At 47.6% G+C, this 18467-nt stretch overlaps 1 protein-coding gene across 1 annotated transcript in view; it reads left to right on the forward strand.

Annotated features, from left to right (window-relative positions):
- mybpc1 (myosin binding protein C1) overlaps positions 1-18467 on the forward strand; it is a 126252-nt gene that overhangs the window by 73457 nt on the left and 34328 nt on the right. The window contains exons 18-24 of the mRNA XM_067999993.1: positions 838-944; positions 10459-10592; positions 10996-11155; positions 13316-13420; positions 14541-14729; positions 16350-16484; positions 18097-18264. Of these exons, the coding sequence (XP_067856094.1) occupies positions 838-944; positions 10459-10592; positions 10996-11155; positions 13316-13420; positions 14541-14729; positions 16350-16484; positions 18097-18264 (998 nt within the window). The remainder of the gene's footprint in view (positions 1-837; positions 945-10458; positions 10593-10995; positions 11156-13315; positions 13421-14540; positions 14730-16349; positions 16485-18096; positions 18265-18467) is intronic.

Here is an 18467-nt window from a genome sequence, read left to right on the forward strand (position 1 = left end):
CATCTTTTAGATGATACATTAAATCGAGGCCCATTTGCCTGTTCCGGTGGATGTAAACAATCCCAAGGACAGTATTTGAAGAAGAACGGGGAGTTTTCCCAGCGTCCTCCCTCAACCAACACCAACAAACGCAAAGTAACCACTCATTCTTCTCATTTGCTGCTTGTGGGATCTTGCTGTGCACAAACTGGCTGCCGCGTTTGCCAACAGTCATTGCACTTCGAACACTTTGGGACATTCTTGAAGATGTATATAAATCTGTTAGATGCTCCTGCAGGAGAAGTTCCTGTGGTGTTAATTTAGACTCTATGATGTGGACTTTCCTCGGCTATCCCACCTGAGATATACCGTTCCAGACCAGCAGCTACAGGATCGTACAATGTTCAACCCTGGGCCGTTCGATACCCGGGGGCACCCCTGGCACTGGCCCTCCGCTTGGGCAGAGCATCGCTGCTCCTACTGGAGGCTCAAACCGAACTCTGCCCACCCTCCCTCCCCACCCCGGGAATCCCTGGAAATTCCAGGTCTATGTAAAAGGGGGAGGACACTTAACAATCTGGGTCTCCGCCCCCTTTTTGTGATCCTTTCTTCTAGTGAACCAGGCATTTCCAGGGGCAAAGGTCAGGCAATTCCACCCTATAGTGTGACCAGACCGATTCTTACTCATCGAATGTCTGCACTTTCTGACGTAAGTGGGAGGCTATAATTTTGAAAATACTTTGTTTGGGAAATCTTGTAACTTGAAGATAGGATCGGCTGCTGTTTTAAAATTTCTTAATTTGTTACTTTGCGCAAGAACGTGGCAGAATTCTAACGAGCTGTGTTTTGGGATTGAAGAGTACACAAGCTGGTGGTGGAAAACATGACTTTGGACGATGATGCCAACTACACTTTTGTCCCAGAAGGCTATTCAGTGAACATGGCAGCTAGGCTTCGCATGATTGGTAAGTGAAACCATGGAGAGCACACGCATCTGTGGAACCACAGAAGGAGGCCATTGGGCCCATCCTGTCTGTGCTAGAGCAATCCAAAACTAATCCTACTGTCCTGCTCTCTTCTCATAGCCCTGTATTTTCTTCTGCTTCAAAAGTGTTTCTTCACCAGGAACTCCATTTGCCATTGTTTTTCCCACTCACTAATCTGTCTATGTCCCTTTGTAACTTCCTCCTCCCATCCTCACAATTTACTGTGCCTCCTAACTTAGTGTCATCTGCAAACTTGGATATACAACTCTCTATTCCTTCATCCAAGACATTAGTAAATGTGGTGAAAAGCTGCGGCCCCCTGTACGGATCCCTCCAATCAGTGTACATTCCCTTTACGTCTACTCTCTGTCTCCTAATTCCCAACCAAGTACCAACCCATGTCACAAGTTTACCTCTAATTCTGTGCGCTCTCATTATTGCCAATAGTCTCTTGTGCGGAACCTTATCAAACGCCTCCCACGTAGGTCGGGAGGGTCATGTGGCAGAATTCCCAGCATGCACTCCTAGCACACAAAGGTGTAAAATTACATAGAATGTACAGCATGGAAACAGGCCATTCGGCCCAACAGGTCTATGCCGGCGTTTATGCTCCACACAAACCTCCTCCCTCCCTACTTCATCTCACCCTATCAGCATATCCTTCTATTCCTCCCTCATGTGTTTATCTAGCTTCCCCTAAAATGTATCCATGCTATTCGCCTCAACTACTCCTTGTGGTAGTGAGTTCCACATTCTAACCGTTCTCTGGGTAAAGAAGTTTCTCCTGAATTCCCCATTTGATTTACTAGTAACTATCTTATATTTATGGCCTCTAGTCCTGGTCTCCCCATAACTGGAAACATCTTCTCCACATCTAACATATCGAACCCTTTCATAATCTTAAAGTCTTCTATCAGGTCACCTCTCAACCTTCTATAAGGTTGCATGACCCTCCGTAATGTGAAAGATACTGAGCATCAAGGTGAAATCTTTAGTGTGTTGAGTGCAATGTAGATCTTCATCAGGTTTCCTCCACCATGAAGTAGATCTAATTAGTAATATAGGAACGCTATATTGCTAATTATACTCTGTCCACCTCCCCAGCATGATCTCTGGGACACCCCACTCTGTCCACCTCCCCAGCACCGATCCCTGGGACACTCCACTCAGCCCACCTCCCCAGCACTAATCCCTGGGACACTCCACTCTGTCCATCTCCCCAACACTAATCCCTGGGACACTCCACTCAGTCCACCTCCCCAGCACCGATCCCTGGGACACTCCACTCAGTCCACCTCCCCAGCACTAATCCCTGGGACACTCCACTCAGTCCATCTCCCCAGCACCGATCCCTGGGACACTCCACTCAGTCCATCTCCCCAGCACTAATCCCTGGGACACTCCACTCAGTCCACCTCCCCAGCACTAATCCCTGGGACACTCCACTCAGTCCATCTCCCCAGCACCGATCCCTGGGACACTCCACTCAGTCCACCTCCCCAGCACTAATCCCTGGGACACTCCACTCTGTCCATCTCCCCCAACACCGATCCCTGGGACACTCCACTCTGTCCATCTCCCCAGCACTAATCCCTGGGACACTCCACTCAGTCCATCTCCCCAGCACTAATCCCTGGGACACTCCACTCAGTCCACCTCCCCAGCATGATCGATGGGACACTCCACTCTGTCCATCTCCGCAGCACTAATCCCTGGGACACTCCACTCTGTCCATCTCCCCAGCATGATCCCTGGGACACTCCACTCTGTCCATCCCCCCAGCACTAATCCCTGGGACACTCCACTCAGTCCACCTCCCCAGCATGATCGATGGGACACTCCACTCTGTCCATCTCCCCAGCATGATCCCTGGGACACTCCACTCTGTCCATCCCCCCAGCACTAATCCCTGGGACACTCCACTCAGTCCATCTCCCCAGCACCGATCCCTGGGACACTCCACTCAGTCCACCTCCCCAGCACCGATCCCTGGGACACTCCACTCAGTCCACCTCCCTAGCACTAATCCCTGGGACACTCCACTCAGTCCATCTCCCCAGCACCGATCCCTGGGACACTCCACTCAGTCCACCTCCCCCAGCACTAATCGCTGGGACACTCCACTCAGTCCACCTCCCCAGCACTAATCCCTGGGACACTCCATTCAGTCCATCTCCCCCAGCACTAATCGCTGGGACACTCCACTCTGTCCACCTCCCCAGCATGATCCCTGGGACACTCCACTCTGTCCATCTCCGCAGCACCAATCCCTGGGACACTCCACTCAGTCCATCTCCCCAGCACCGATCCCTGGGACACTCCACTCAGTCCACCTCCCTAGCACTAATCCCTGGGACACTCCACTCAGTCCATCTCCCCCAGCACCGATCCCTGGGACACTCCACTCAGTCCATCTCCCCAGCATGATCCCTGGGACACTCCACTCTCTACATCTCCCCAGGTCAGCATCACTCCTCTAACTAATACCCACTGCTTCCTATTGATCAGCCAATTCTGTAACCACCTTCAAGTCTTTACTGAACGTTAATAATTCCTGATCTTCTCAAGAAACCAGACAGGGTAGAGGCTGTAGTTATCCTACTCCACTCTCGAGGATCTACAGTCAAACAGTTGTGTCTCTGCTGAATGATGTGTCACTGGCCAGTCCACAGTGCCAGTGGTGAAAGTTATGAGAACAAACTGGAGAAATTTGGGCATTTTCAGCTTCGAAAGGAAGCGTCTGAGAGGTGATCTGATAGAGGGATTTAAGGTAGGTAAGGAAATAGAACAGGCACATCTGGAATATTACCGTACATTAAATTGTGAGAGTCGTTACTACTGCCTCTGCCCTGTCCGGTTTCATGAGAAGATTAAATCGGCTCAGAGTTGTTGAGCTGGAGTCCGAGCTGCAGACATTACAATGCATCAGGGAGGGGGAAAGTTATCTGGACACTTTGATCCAGGAGGCAATCACACCCCTTAGGTTAAGTAGTGGTTTAGATTTGGTCAATGGTCAGAGACAGGAGGATGTGACTGAGTCAGGCAGGTATGGGGACCCAGGATGTAGTGATGGAGGAGACTCAGCCTTTAACCTTGTTCAACAGGTACGAGGTACTTGCTACCTGTGTGGATGAGAACAAAGGCTGCAGGGAGGATGGGCAAACTGACCACGGTGCCGTGGTACAGGAGGCCATTCAAGTGGGGTGAATAAAAAAGGAATGTGGTAGTGGGAGGGGTTAGTATGGTCAGGGGGGCAGATACTGTTCTCTGCAGCCGTGACCAGGAGTCCCGAAGGCTGTGTTGTCTGCCCAGTGCCAGGGTTAAGGACATCTCCTCACAGCTGGAAAAGAACTTGGAGTATGAGGGGGAGGATCCAGTTGTTGTGTTCCATGTAGGAACCAACGATCCAGGTAGAACTAGGAATGAGGTTTTGCTGAGGGAGTTTGAGGAGCTTGGGTCCAAATTAATAAGCGGAACCTCAAAGGTAATAATCTCTGGATTACTACCTGAGCCACACGCAAATTGGCACAGGGTCAAACAGATCAGAGAGTTAAATGCATGGCTCAAAGAGTGGTGTGGGAGACAGGGGGTTCGATTCATGGGGCACTGGCATCAATATTGGGGAAAGAGGGAGCTGTTACGTTGGGACGGGCTCCACTTAAACCGGGCTGGGACCAGTGTCCTGGCGAACAGTGGATGTCCAAAGGGACTTAGGGGTTCAGGTACATAGATCATTGAAGTGTCATGAACAGGTGCAGAAAATAATCAAGAAGGCAAATGGAATGTTGGCATTTATATCTAGAGGACTAGAGTACAAGGGGGCAGAAGTTATGCTGCAGCTATACAAAACCCTGGTTAGACCACACCTGGAGTACTGTGAGCAGTTCTGGGCACCGTACCTTCGGAAGGACATATTTGCCTTGGAGGGAGTGCAGCGTAGGTTTACTAGAATGATACCCGGACTTCAAGGGTTAAGTTACGAGGAGAGATTACACAAATTGGGGTTGTATTCTCTGGAGTTTTGAAGGTTAAGGGGTGATCTGATCGAAGTTTATAAGATATTAAGGGGAACAGATAGGGTGGATAGAAAGAAACTATTTCCACTGGTTGGGGATTCTAGGAGTAGGGGGCACAGTCTAAAAATTAGAGCCAGACCTTTCAGGAGCGAGATTAGAAAACATTTCTACACACAAAGGGTGGTAGAAGTTTGGAACTCTCTTCTGCAAACGGCAATTGATACTAGCTCAATTGCTAAATTTAAATCTGAGATAGATAGCTTTTTGGCAACCAAAGGTATTAAGGGATATGGGCCAAAGGCAGGTATATGGAGTTAGATCACAGATCAGCCATGATCTTATCAAATGGCGGAGCAGGCACGAGGGGCTGAATGGCCAATGTTCCTATGTTCCTATGAATCGAATAACTGGGGCTGTAGCTAGGGCTTTAAATTAATAAGAGGTGGGGATGGTTCAGGTAAGGGTAAATTTATAAGTCTAAAGAGAAAAGTCAAGGCTGAAGAGCAGAGTAGTGATTTGGGTAAAAACAAGCAGAGTGTGTCAGGAAGGGACAGAGAGTTTAACAAAGGTAATCGGGCATTAGTGACTAAGGTCACATCAGGGACAAATAGTAAAATGTTAAAATGAAAAGCGCAATATCTGAATGCACGAAGCGCTCGTAACAAGATAGGTGAATTAATGGCACAAATAGAGATAAATGGGTTTGATATAGTAGCCATTGCTGAGACATGGTTGCAGGGTGACCAAGGTTGGGAACTAATACTCCAGGGTACATGACTTTTAGGACATACCGGAAATAGTGGGGAACCAAGGGTCCAATGAGAGTGAGGAACTTAAACCAATTAAGATTAGCAAAGAAAAATTACTGGAGAAAAGAATCGGACTAAAAGCTGACAAATCCCCTGGACCTGATGGCCTACATCCTAGGGTTCTAAAAGAGGTGGCTGCAGAGACAGTGAATGCATTGGTTACGATCTTCCCAAATTTGCTAGATTCTAGAACGGTCCCAGTGGATTGGAAGGTAGCAAATGTAACCCCGCTATTTAAGAAAGGAGGGAGAGAGAAAACAGGGAACTACAAGCCAGACATCAGTAGTAGGGAAAATGGTAGAATTTATTATTAAGCACGTAGTAACAGGGCACTTAGAAAATCATAATATGATTAGGCAGAGTCAACATGGTTTTATGAAAGGGAAATCATGTTTGACAAATCTATTAGAGTTTTTTGAGGGTGTAACTAGCAGCGTAGATACTGCTAGTAATTACCAGCATACTGTACTGGATGTAGTACATTTGGATTTTCAAAAGGCATTAGATAAGGTGCCACACAAGAGGTTGTTACACAAGATTAGGGCTCATGGGATTGGGGGTAATATATTAGCATGGATAGAGGATTGGTTAAAGGACAGAAAACAGAGAGTCAGAATAAATTGTTCATTTTCAGGTTGGCAGGCTGTAACTGGTGGGGCATCGCAAGGATCAGTGCTTGGGCCTCAGCTGTTTACAATCTATATTAATGACTTGGATGAAGGGACCGAGTGTAATGTATCCAAGTTTGCCAATGATACAAAGGTGGTGGGAAAGTAAGCTGTGAGGAGGAGGCAAAGAATCTGCAAAGGGATATAGACAGGTTCAGTGAGTGGGTGAGAAGGTGGCAGATGGAGTATGTGGTGGAAGTGTGAAATTATTGGTAGGAAGAATAGAAAAGCAGAATATTTTTTAAAAGGTGAGAGACTAAGAAATGTTGGTAGTCAGAGGGATTTGGGTGTCCTTGTACATGAATCACAGAAAGTTAACATGCAGGTACACCAAACAATTAGCAAGGCAAATGGTATGTTAGCCTTTATTGCATGGGGTTTGGAGTATAAGAGTAAGGAGGTCTTGCTGCAATTTTATAGGGCTCTGGTGAGACCACAGTACAACTGAGTACAGTTTTGGTCTCCTTACCTAAGGAAGGATATACTTGCCTTAGAGGGGGTGCAATGAAGGTTCACTACATTGATTCCTGGGATGAGAGGGTTGGCCTATGAGGAGAGATTGAGTAGAATGGGCCAATACTCTCTGGAGTTTAGAAGAATGAGAGGTGATCTCATTGAAACATATAAGATTCTGAGAGGGCTTGACAGGGTAGATGCTGAGAGGCTGTTTCCTCTTGCTGGAGAGTCTAGAACTAGGAATCATAGTCTCAAGATAAGGGGTCAGCCATTTAGGACCAAGATGAGGAAAAATTTCTTCACTCAGAGGGTTGTGAATCTTTGGAATTCTCTACCCCAGAGGGCTGTGGATGATGAGCCATTGAGTATATTCAAGACTGAGATTGATGGAAGTTTGGACACTAAGGGAATCAACGGATATGGGGATAGGGTGGGAAAGTGGAATTGAGGTAGAAGATCAGCCATGATCTTATTGAATGCCAGAGCAGGTTCGGGGGCCATATGGCCTACTCCTGCTCCTATTTCTTATGTTCTTGTGTTCTCAGGACAAGGGTCACAGGTTGAAAGTAGTGAAAGGTAAATTTAGCACCGATATCAGGCAGATCTCCTCCACACACAAGAGTAGTCAACGCATGGGAGGGTCTCCCAGATAGGGCAGTGGAGGCAAAAAACTCTAGGACCATTTAAGACCCAACTGGATGCTGCCTTAGGGCGACTGCATGTCCCTGGGTCGATGAGTAAAAATGGGCAGAATGGCCGACCTCATCAGTAATCGGGGTCTAAATTTAACATCGTTGTTGCTGTTTTATGAGCCAAAAACTGACGCAACAATAACCAATTTTGCAGGGCAGAGGCCCAGGCCCATTCTGCACAGGAGTTCGAGCCAATGGTAAATTTTTTAGGCCTTTTTTTAGGCATCTCTGGCGGCAATATTGAAATATTGAAATAAGTCTCTTATGCTTATTTCAGGTCCAGGCTCCTAAATTGGTTTGACCCAAGTTGGGGCTTGTGATGCACAAGTCCCGACTGGCATTTCCGGGTCTTGAGCAGCCTGACCGGGGCGGGGGGTGGGTTATTAAATTGACTTCCAGAGGCCGTTCAAAAAAGGCCCAAGAAACGTGGAGAATGTTTAGTATTTTGTGGAGTTGGAAGGAGCAGGAATTCTCCTCCTGGCTCCACAAAACTTTTTTGCATCCTCTCCAATGCCTCTGTCGGTCCCCTCTTATCGGTCCTCTGTTATGTCCGAATAAACGCTCAACTTGGTGTGTAATGGCTGATTTTATTTCAGAGCTCTTTAGAGTATTCTGCCCAGGTGTAACATTCAGTATAAGAGGAGATCCTTCAGTGTAAATCATCGAGTTACATAGAAACTAAAGCACAGAAACAGGTCATTCAGCCCAACTGGTCCATGCCATGCTTAATGCTCCACATTAGCCTCCTCCCTCCCTACTTCATCTAACCCCCTTCTATTCCTTTCTCTCTCATGTGTTTATCTAGCTTCCCCTTAAATGCATCTATACTATTTGCCTCAACTACTCCTTGTGGTTGTGAGTTCCACATTCTCACCACTCTGTGGGTAAAGAAGTTTCTCCTGAATTCCCTATTGGATTTATTAGTGACTATTTTATATTTATGACCTCTAGTTTTGAACTCCCCACAAGTGGAAACATTTCTACATCTATCTTATCAAATCCTTTCATTTTCTTAAAGACCTCTATCAGGTCAGCCTTCTCTTTTCTAGAGAAAAGAGCTCAAGCCTGTTCAGTCTTTCCTGATAAGTATATCCTCTCAGTTTTGTTATCATCCTTGTGAATCTTTTTTGCACCCTCTCCCATGCATCTATATCCTTTCTATAATATGGAGACCAGAAGTGTTCACAGTATCCAAGTGCGGTCTAACCAAGGTTGTATACAAGTTTAACATAACTTCTCTGCTTTTCAATTCTATCCCTCTAGAAATGAACCCCAGTGCTTGGTTTGCCTATTTTAACGGTCTTATTATCCTGCGTCTCTACTTTTAGTGATTTGTGTATTTGTACCCCTAGATCCCTTTGCTCCTCTATCCCATTCAGACTCTTATTATCCAAGCAGTATGTGGCCCCCTTATTCTTCCTACCAAAATGCACCACTTCACACTTATCTATATTGAAGTTCATTTGCCAATTACCCGCCCATTCTGCAAGTCTATTAATGCCGTCCTGCATTTTGACGCATTCCTCCTTTGTATTAACTACACCCCCCAATTTGGTGTTGTCCGCAAATTTTGAAATTGTTCTTCCAATTCCCAAATCCAAATCGTTAATGTAAATTGTGAACGACAGTGGTCCCAGCACCAATCGCTGTGGAACACCACTTCCCACCTTTTGGCAGTCTGTGTAGCTACCCTTAACCCCTACTCTCTGTTTTCTGTTTTGTAGCCAGCTTGCTATCCATTCTATTGCCTGTCTCCTGACTCCACATGCTCTGACCTTAGTCACGAGTCTACCATGCGGTACCTTACCAAATCTAAATAAATTACATCTACTGCATTAATCTTGTCTACAATATGCTTACTCCTAACAGGGGGCCCTCTAGTGTTCAGTTACACAGTAAGCAAGTACAATACATACCATCCCCTCAGTAGAGGACTCCCTGTTCAGCTAATGGCCGGGAGTGTCTGCAGTCCCAGTGATTGAAGGTTCTGTTTTAAAGTAATTAATACATCGAGACCTGTGCTGTTGCTTTAATCTTTTGTACGCACATTTCAGAAGTTTGCTTTTTACGATAAAATTTTACAAGTTTACACTCGCCAGAGTTTCCAATGAGATTTCCAAGAAGCCCAAATCGACCCTGTGTCCCACATCTGTAATAAATCTGATCCTGATGGAAGAGTAAACTTTACAGAAACTCCTCCTCCCAGTGCAGTCTCCCGCTCGAACTGGGCGTTAATCAGAGCTCCCAGTTCAGGGTGCTGCTGATTTTTCAGTGCTTCAGATTTGAAATCAGATGAATCGGACGCACTGACCCATGCCACTGATTCTCAGATTCGCCATCCTGCATCAGGAGCAGAATCTCCTCCGTGTCCCATGCGATGAGTTAGGAATCGCCAACCCTCCAGCATTGTCCTGGAATCTCCAGGAAGTAAAGATTAATCTCCAGGACACTGCTACAATCAACACCCGGGGAGAGAAATCATTGGGGGCGTTAAAAAGACTTCTGTTTATTAGATATAAAAATATTGGAGAGAGGGGGAAAAAATAAGTTGTTTGGATCATTCTTGACTGTCAATCAATCGGGTAGCAACGAGTCTGTTTGCTTTCCGATTGGACGTGTCAGGCGACCAATAGCAGGAGTGTGTGGGGGGAGGTTGGAGGCAGTAGGTCATGTGACGAAACCTCCCAGAATACGTCCAATCAGAGTTGGCGAAACCTAGTGATGAGGGATTACGCAAGTAAGTGAAAAAGCAACACAAAATGATCCTGACCCACATTTCTAAGCCAGTATTTCTTGGGGGGGGGGGTAGGGTTTCTGTGTATAATTTTGTCTTTTAAAATTTGGTTCACTAGATCCTCCCAAACTCCACCTCGACAGTCTTTCTAAGACGCCCGAAATAGTGATTGTGGCTGGAAACAAACTGCGATTGGACATTCCCGTCACGGGAGCGCCCATGCCAAGAGTTATCTGGATGAAAGGTGAAAAAGTAAGTCCCTTCCTTACCTACAGAAGTAATCCTGATGTCAAGTGATTTTCAAAGTGCTCTTTCTAGTCGTGGGTGTGCGTGATTGGGCCGGCCATGTCTGAGAAATCAAACCTCGGGGCATCCGAGGGACTCTTATTTTCTCTCTCTCTCAATTAAATGTTCGAAAGGTTCAAAACCTCCATCACTTCCAGGCGGCAGGCTCTAGATTGCCAATCAGTGGAGAAGCACGCTCGTTTCAGTTTTGGGTGGGGAAGGGGGCAACATTTGGAAGACTGAAGACCAGGCAATTAACGTGGTCTTACCAGCGTCGTCCACATCCCCAGGACAAATAAAAAGGCAGGTTGTGCTATGTGGCGAGGTTTTAGTTTGTGCTCAGTGTTGTTGTTCCTCTTGTTATCTGTAGGCTATTTTGGAGACAGCGAGTAGAGTGAGGGCAGAATCATTCCCCGATCACACCTCATTGACCATTGAAACGGCCGAGAGAGACGACTCTGGCGCATACAAGATCGTAGTACAGAACGAAGCTGGGGAAGACACTGCTCAGTTGAAAATAAAGGTAGTCGGTAAGTGATCGTAACAAAGAGACAATGTCGATTGGTCGCTGTGTTTTTGGACTGTTTCAAAAGATCATTGCTGTCCAGTCAGTAACTACATTTAATGAACATCCTTAAATTGTGCAGTCAAGCCTCAATAGGACAGATTCAGGGCGACGGGCAAAATACTTTGTTTTATTGAGGGTTGGGGTCCTCTACTAACTTTACCATCGCTTCTGAGAAAGCAAAGTCTAGAAATTAGAATCATAGAATCACACAGCACGGAAGGAGGCCATTCAGCCCATCATGCCTGTGCTGGTTCTTTGAAAGAGCTATCCAATTAGTCCCGTTCCCCCTGCTCTTTCCTCATAGCCCTGCAACTTTTTCCTTTTCAAGCATTTATCCAATTCCCTTTTGAAAGTTACTATTGAATCTGCTTCAGGCAGAACATTCCAGATCACAACAACTCACTGCCTAAAAAAAATTCTCCTCATTTCCCCCTGGTTCTTTTGCCAATTCTCTTAAATCTCCTACCACTGGAAACAGTTTCTCCTTATTTACTCTATCACCTCTATCAAATCTCCCTTTAACCTTCTCTGCTCTAAGGAGAACAATCCCAGCTTCTCCAGTTTCTCCACACAACTAAAGTCTCTCATCCCTGGTACCATTCTAGTAAATCTCCTCTGCACCCTCTCTAAGGCCTTAACATCGTTCCTACAGTGTGCGGTGCCCAGAATTGAACACAATACTCCAGCTGAGACCTAACCAGTGTTTTATAAAGGTTTAGCGTAACTTCCTTGCTTTTGTACTCTATGCCCCTATTTATAAAGCCAAGGATCCCATGTGCTTTTTTAACAGCCTTCTCAACTTGTCCTGCCACCTTCAGAGATTTGTGTACGTGCACCCCCAGGTCTCTCTGATCCTGCACCCCCTTTAAAATTGAACCATTCAGTTTATTTTGCCTCTCTTCATTCTCCCTTCCAAAATTCCGGTTGCCCCGTAAGTGTGGGAGGGGGTGGGACTTCCATCTGTTGTTTTGTCCTAGCAATGACCCTGTCTCAAATCCTGGGAATTAGGTCATCTTAATATTAGGGGCACAACCAGAGCATCGAGCCCACAAGACCAACTTGGAAATGAACCTTGCCTCTCTGGGAGAGAGAACCAGAGAACTGGATCTTTATTCCCACGATGCCTGGTCCCTGTGGCAATGGTGACACCACCACCTTCTCAAGGGCAACGAGGTGATGGGCAATCAATGCCGGCCTTGCCAGCGGTGCCCGAATCCCGAGAATGAATCCCTGATCCTTCGGGGATTGATTGCCATTTGCATTTGGGCACTTTAAAGGAGACGGAAACCCAGAAGATTTGAATTCCAGCCCCTTTTCCAACCTCTCCTGGCGGAATAACCTTCCACTTGCACCATTTCTAGGCACTTAACAACTAGACCCACAGAAAGGAAATGACAAAGATTCACCAGAATGATACGGAGAATAAGAGGTTCTAGTTATGGAGTACAGCTCGGAACTCTGGGGCTTCTTTTCCCACTGGGACAGAGGCTTCCAAAACGATGAAAGGGTTTGAGAGATTAAATTGTGCAAGATTGGGCAGTTGATGAATTCAAAACAAGAGGGTCCTGAGACTGAAGATTATCACGCGGAGGAAGTCAGAAAAAATGCTTTCACTCAGAGGGTCATTAGAAAGTGGAATCTTTTACCACAAGGGAATGTTGAAGCAGGGCCTGGAACATTGGTTAAAAGGGAATCGGATAAGTATTTGAAAAAGGAGGAATATTAAAGGATATGGGAAAGGGCAAGGGATTGGGATTAGATTAGGCAGCTACAGTTGAAGAGCTAGCACCGGCGCAGGCACGATGGGCTGAATGGCCTCCTCCTGTGCTGAACGTTTCATGATTCTATGATTCCAGGTGAGTGCGATTTACCGGTTCATGCAGTTACGTTACGTGACATCTTCTGTGCATTTTAGAATAACTTTATATAGTCTCGAGCGGACTATTTTATAAAATACTCAGAGAGAAAAAAAAGTTAGTCGTGCCTTGTGTGTGAGACCTGCCCGAGGGTCCCGAGGATAAATCGAGCACATTCTGTGCAGACAACAGAACCGCTCGTGCAGAATGTAGAAAGGATGCAGTTTGTTTTCACTAACGTTGTTTCTTTATGCCTTTCCCAATAGATATTCCTGACGCACCTGCAGCCCCGTTGGTTCCTGAAGTGGGAGGTGACTGGTGCACGATGACGTGGAACCCTCCCAACTATGATGGAAGCTCCCCAATTTTAGGTAACCTGAGTGCCTGATTGTAACAGGCGAGACATCACCCGACGTTAGAAATAAAACGGAAATACACAGCAGGTTGGACAGTATCTGTGAAGAAAGAACAAACTTGCATTTATATAGCACCTTTCACGACCTCAGGACGTCCCAAAGCGCTTTACAGCCAATGAAGTATTTTTTGAAGTGTAGTCACTGTTGTAATGTAGGAAACGCGGCTGCCAATTTGCGCACAGCAAGATCCCACAAACAGCAATAAGATAAATGATCAGATGATCTGTTTTAGGTGCGTAAAAGACCAGAAATATGACTTTGGACCCTGTTGCGCCTAAAATTTTAGGCATAAATTTACAGCCCGTTCATTTCTGACGTAAATTCAGGAAATTTACATGAGCTGCACTTTTGCATGGGGCGGGGCTGTGCGAGCGGGGAGGGCGGGGCTGTGCGAGCGGGGGGCGGGGCTGTGTCAGCGGGGGGGGGGGCGGGGCTGTGTCAGCGGGGGGGGCGGGGCTGTACGAGCAGGGGGGCGAGGCTGTACGAGCAGGGGGGCGAGGCTGTACGAGCGGGGGGGGCGGGGCTGTACGAGCGGGGGGGCGGGGCTGTATGAGCGGGGGGGCGGGGCTGTACGAGCGGGGGGCGGGGCTGCACGAGCGGGGGCGGGGCTGTACGAGCGGGGTGCAGGGCTGTGCGAGCGGGGGGCCAGGGTTGTGTCAGCGGGGGGCCGGGGTTGTGTCAGCGGGGGGGCGGGGCTGTGCGAGCGGGGGCGGGGCTGTGTGAGCGGGGGCGGGGCTGTGCGAGCGGGGGCGGGGTTGTGCGAGCGGGGGCGGGGTTGTGCGAGCGGGGGCGGGGCTGTGTGAGCGGGGGGGGCTGTGTGAGCTGGGGGCGGGGTTGTGTGAGCGGGGGGACGGGGTTGTGTGAGCTGGGGGCGGGGCTGTGTGAGCTGGGGGCGGGGCTGTGTGAGCTGGGGGCGTGGCTGTGTGAGCTGGGGGCGGGGCTGTGTGAGCTGGGGGCGGGGCTGTGCGAGCGGGGGGCGGGGCTGTGCGAGCTGGGGGCGGGGCTGTGCTATGAGTTGATTGAGTTGTTGGTGTTCACCATGGTGCACTCAGGTGACCTTCTCCATTATATTTAGGTTACATCATTGAGAGAAAGAAGAAACAAAGCTCCCGATGGATGAGACTCAACTTTGACCTCTGCAAAGAACTGACTTTTGAACCCAAGAACATGATTGAAGGCATTCCCTACGAAGTTCGGGTCATTGCCGTCAATGCCATTGGAATGTCTAAAGCCAGTGGGCCTTCAAAGGCATTCATCCCTCTTGGTAAGATTCAGTAAAGGTAGGGTTTCTAGTTTCATTTGTTCTCGGGATATGGGTGACACTGGCACAGCTGGCATTTATTGCCCATCTCTAGTTGCCCTGAGAAGCTGATGGCGAGCCTTCTCCCTCGACCGCTGCTTGTCATTGCAGTGCTGGTGCTCCCATGATGGTGTTCGGGAGGGGAATCCAGGATATTGATCCAGGAGCAATGAAGAACAGCAATGGGGTGTGACACGGAGAGGAACTTGCAGGCGATGGTGCCCCCTTGACATTGCTGCTCTTGTCCTTCTCGGTGGCAGAGGTCACAGGGGAGGGAGTTGCTGTTGAAGTAATTTTGGTGAGTTGCTGCATCCTGTAGATTGTACCTACTGTAGCCACAGTGTGCCAATAGCGGAGGATATTGAGTCCAGTGGCAGAGGCATCGAACTGAGTGTTCTTGTGGCTACACTCGTCAAAGCGAGTGGTGAGTATTCCCTCACGCTCCTCACTTGAGTCTTGTAGATGGTGAAGAGGCTTTGAGAGGTTAGGAAGTGAGCCACTTATCACAGAGTACCTGGCATTTACCCTGGTCTTGTAGCCATCATGTTGATATGCCTGGTCCAATTCAGCTTCCGGTCAATGGTAACCCCAAAGATATTAGTGTTGGGGGACTTGGTGATGGTGGTGCCATTGAAGGTCAAGGAGAGATGGTTGTGATTTCTCTTGTTCGAGATGGTCGTTATGTGGTACAGGTGTTACCTGCTATTTGCCAGTCCAAGTACCTGGATGTTATCCAGATCCTGCTGTAGACTGGTATGGGCTGCTTCATTATTGGAGGAGTTGTGAAAGGAGCTGAACACTCTGAAACCAGTCCCACTCCTGACTTTATGATGGAGGGAAGGTCATTGATGAAGCAGCTGAAGATTGTGGGGCTGCGGATGCTGCCCTGAGGAACTCCTGCATTGATGTCCTAGGGCTGCGAAGATTGGCCTCCAACAACCTCGACCGTCTTCCTTTGTGTCAGGTATGATTCCAGCCATGGGAGGGTTTTCCCTTAGACCTCCACTGACCTCAGTTTTACTCGGGCTCCCTGGTGCCACACTCGGTCCAATGGTGCCTTGACGTTGAGGGCTGTCACTCTCACATCTCCTCTGGAATTCAGGTCTTATGTCCAAGTTTGGACCACGGCTGTGATGAGGTCTGGAGCCGAGTGGTTCTGGCGGAACCCAAGCTGAGTATCAGTGAGTAATTGTCTCTTTCATGGCACTATTAATGACTCCTTCCATCACTTTACTGATTGGGAGGAGGCTGATAGGACTATAATTGGCCAGGTTAGATTTATCCTGTTTTTTTGTGTATAGTACATACCTGGACAATCTTCCACATTGTCAAGTAGATGCCAAGGTTCCACCTGTTGTATGCCTACTTGAAAAAAGTGCACGTGGGTTTCTGATTCACCAATATTCAGTGCCGTTACTTTTTCGATGTGAAGTATGAATTCTAGAGCGAGAATAAGCACTCGTTTTGTACAAACACCATTTGTAAACAGAAATGTCTCCTAACCGCTCTCCTCACTCTCCGTGAAGATTTTAAATTGATGACCTCCTCATCACCGTGAATTGTCCTGTGTTTTTTTTCCTCCAGCTCCAACCAGCGAGCCTACGCTCCTCTCTTCCGACGGTGTGACGGACAGCAGCGTATCACTGAAGTGGCGGCCTCCTGAGCGTATTGGAGCAGCGGGGTTAGATGGCTACCTCATCGAGTACTGCTTTGAAGGAAGTAAGCCTGCCACTTCCACCAATATCCTAAAGAGGACAAGGCGCCTTAACGATAAATAATGTAGATAGGAATTGCTGGACGAGAAAAGGTCAAGGTCCATCTAGTTTGCCTTCTACCCTCCAGGTAGTCGCACAATACAATGCATGATGGCCTCAGTTTAACACCTCATCCGAAAGACGGCACACTCCAACAGTTCAGCACCCCCTCAGCACTGCACTGAGACTGTCAGCCTAGATTTTGTGCTCAAGTCTCTGGAGTGGGGCTTGAACCCACAACCTCCTGACTCAGAGGCGAGAGTGCTACCCAATGAGCCACTGCAGACATTTTATCAGCTTTTCTTGAGCAATTGCCTTGATTGGTCCTAACTAGTGAGTACTTACTTGGCTAACATTATTGGATTAGTGAACATTTACTAGTGAGACCAATTCACTAGTTGATGTCTCAGCCGACACTTCAGTGCAGTCCTGGGGGAGTCCCGCAATCTCAGAGGTGCCGAACTTTGGGAGAGGCCCCATAGGCCTATTCGGGAGGATCTTAAACGGTTATAAACTGGATAGCCAGGTGGTGAGGAATAGAATACTACAGCCTGGTCTTCAGTTACTTCCAAGCCTTTATTCACAAAGATCCCTACACCCACACCCCAGATAAGCTCTCTTGTAAATGGATACAAGCGAGTCCCCGATAGATAAGATCAACACCTGAACACAATTAACATTAATTGATATAAATCATATGGAGCCAATCAACATTAAATATCACATGACACTATTGCAAGAAGAACAGCGATAATATTCTTTCTGCAACCAACATTGCCAAAAACAGATTAACTGATCATCATCTCATTGCTGTTTGTGAGATCTTGCTATGTGCAAAATGGCTGCCATGTTTACCTGCATAACGACAGTTGAAAGTGAACTCCCTGTAGGTGAGGTGCTTTGGAATGTTTGAGGGCCTTGTATAAATGCAAGTCTTCCTATTTGTGGTCATGTCTATATATGACTAAAACCCTCTCATAGGAACAGGAGGAGGCCATTCAGCCCCTCGGGCCTGTTCCGCCATTCAATAGATCATTGCTGATCAGTATCTTAACTCCATTTACCCACCTTGGTTACATATCCTTTAACACCCTTACCTAAAAAAAAATCCATCAATCACAGTTTTGAAATTTTCAATTGACCCCCAGCCTCGACAGTTTTTTGCGGGGGGGAGAGTTCCAGATTTCCACTCCCCTTTGTGTGAAGAAATGCTTCCTGACATCACCCCTGAACGGCCAGGCTCTAATTTTAAGGTTCTGCCCCCTTGTTCTGGACTCCCCCCCACCACCAGAGGAAATAGTTTCTCTCTGTCTACCCTATCAAATCCTTTAATCATCTTAAACACCTCAATTAGATCACCCCTTAATCTTCTATACTCGAGGGAATACAAGTCTAGTTTATGTAACCTGTCCTCGTAATTTAACCCTTTTAGCCCCGGTATCATTCTGATGAATCTGTGCTGCACCCCCTCCAAGACCAGTAGATCCTTCCTGAAGTGCGGCGCCCAGATTATATTATCGCAGTTTTCTTTCTGAACAACAGAAATACTTTTTTTTCTTTCTTTTGTTTCTCTCCAGCGAATGAGTGGGTGGCGTCGAACACAGAGCTGATCGATAAAACCAAGTACACAATAACGGGCCTCCCGATGGGGGAGAAGATCTACGTGAGGGTAAAGGCTGTGAACGCAGCTGGTGAAAGCCGCCCGGTCACTATGACCCAGGCCATTCTAGTCCGAGAAGTCGTGGGTGAGCGATCTTCTCTGTTGGGAATTAGTCATCGACCATTAGCCGCAGCTATACCAGAATCAATGCCTGTGTGTGCGTGTGCGTATCTGCGTGTGCATGATTGCACGTGCCTGTGTGTATCTGCGTGTGCGTGCCTGTGTGTATCTGCGTGTGCATGATTGCGCGTGCCTGTGTGTATCTGCGTGTGTGTCTGTGAGTATGCC

This window comes from Heptranchias perlo, chromosome 18 (assembly GCF_035084215.1).
Source record: "Heptranchias perlo isolate sHepPer1 chromosome 18, sHepPer1.hap1, whole genome shotgun sequence".
Taxonomy (NCBI): Eukaryota; Metazoa; Chordata; class Chondrichthyes; order Hexanchiformes; family Hexanchidae; genus Heptranchias; species Heptranchias perlo.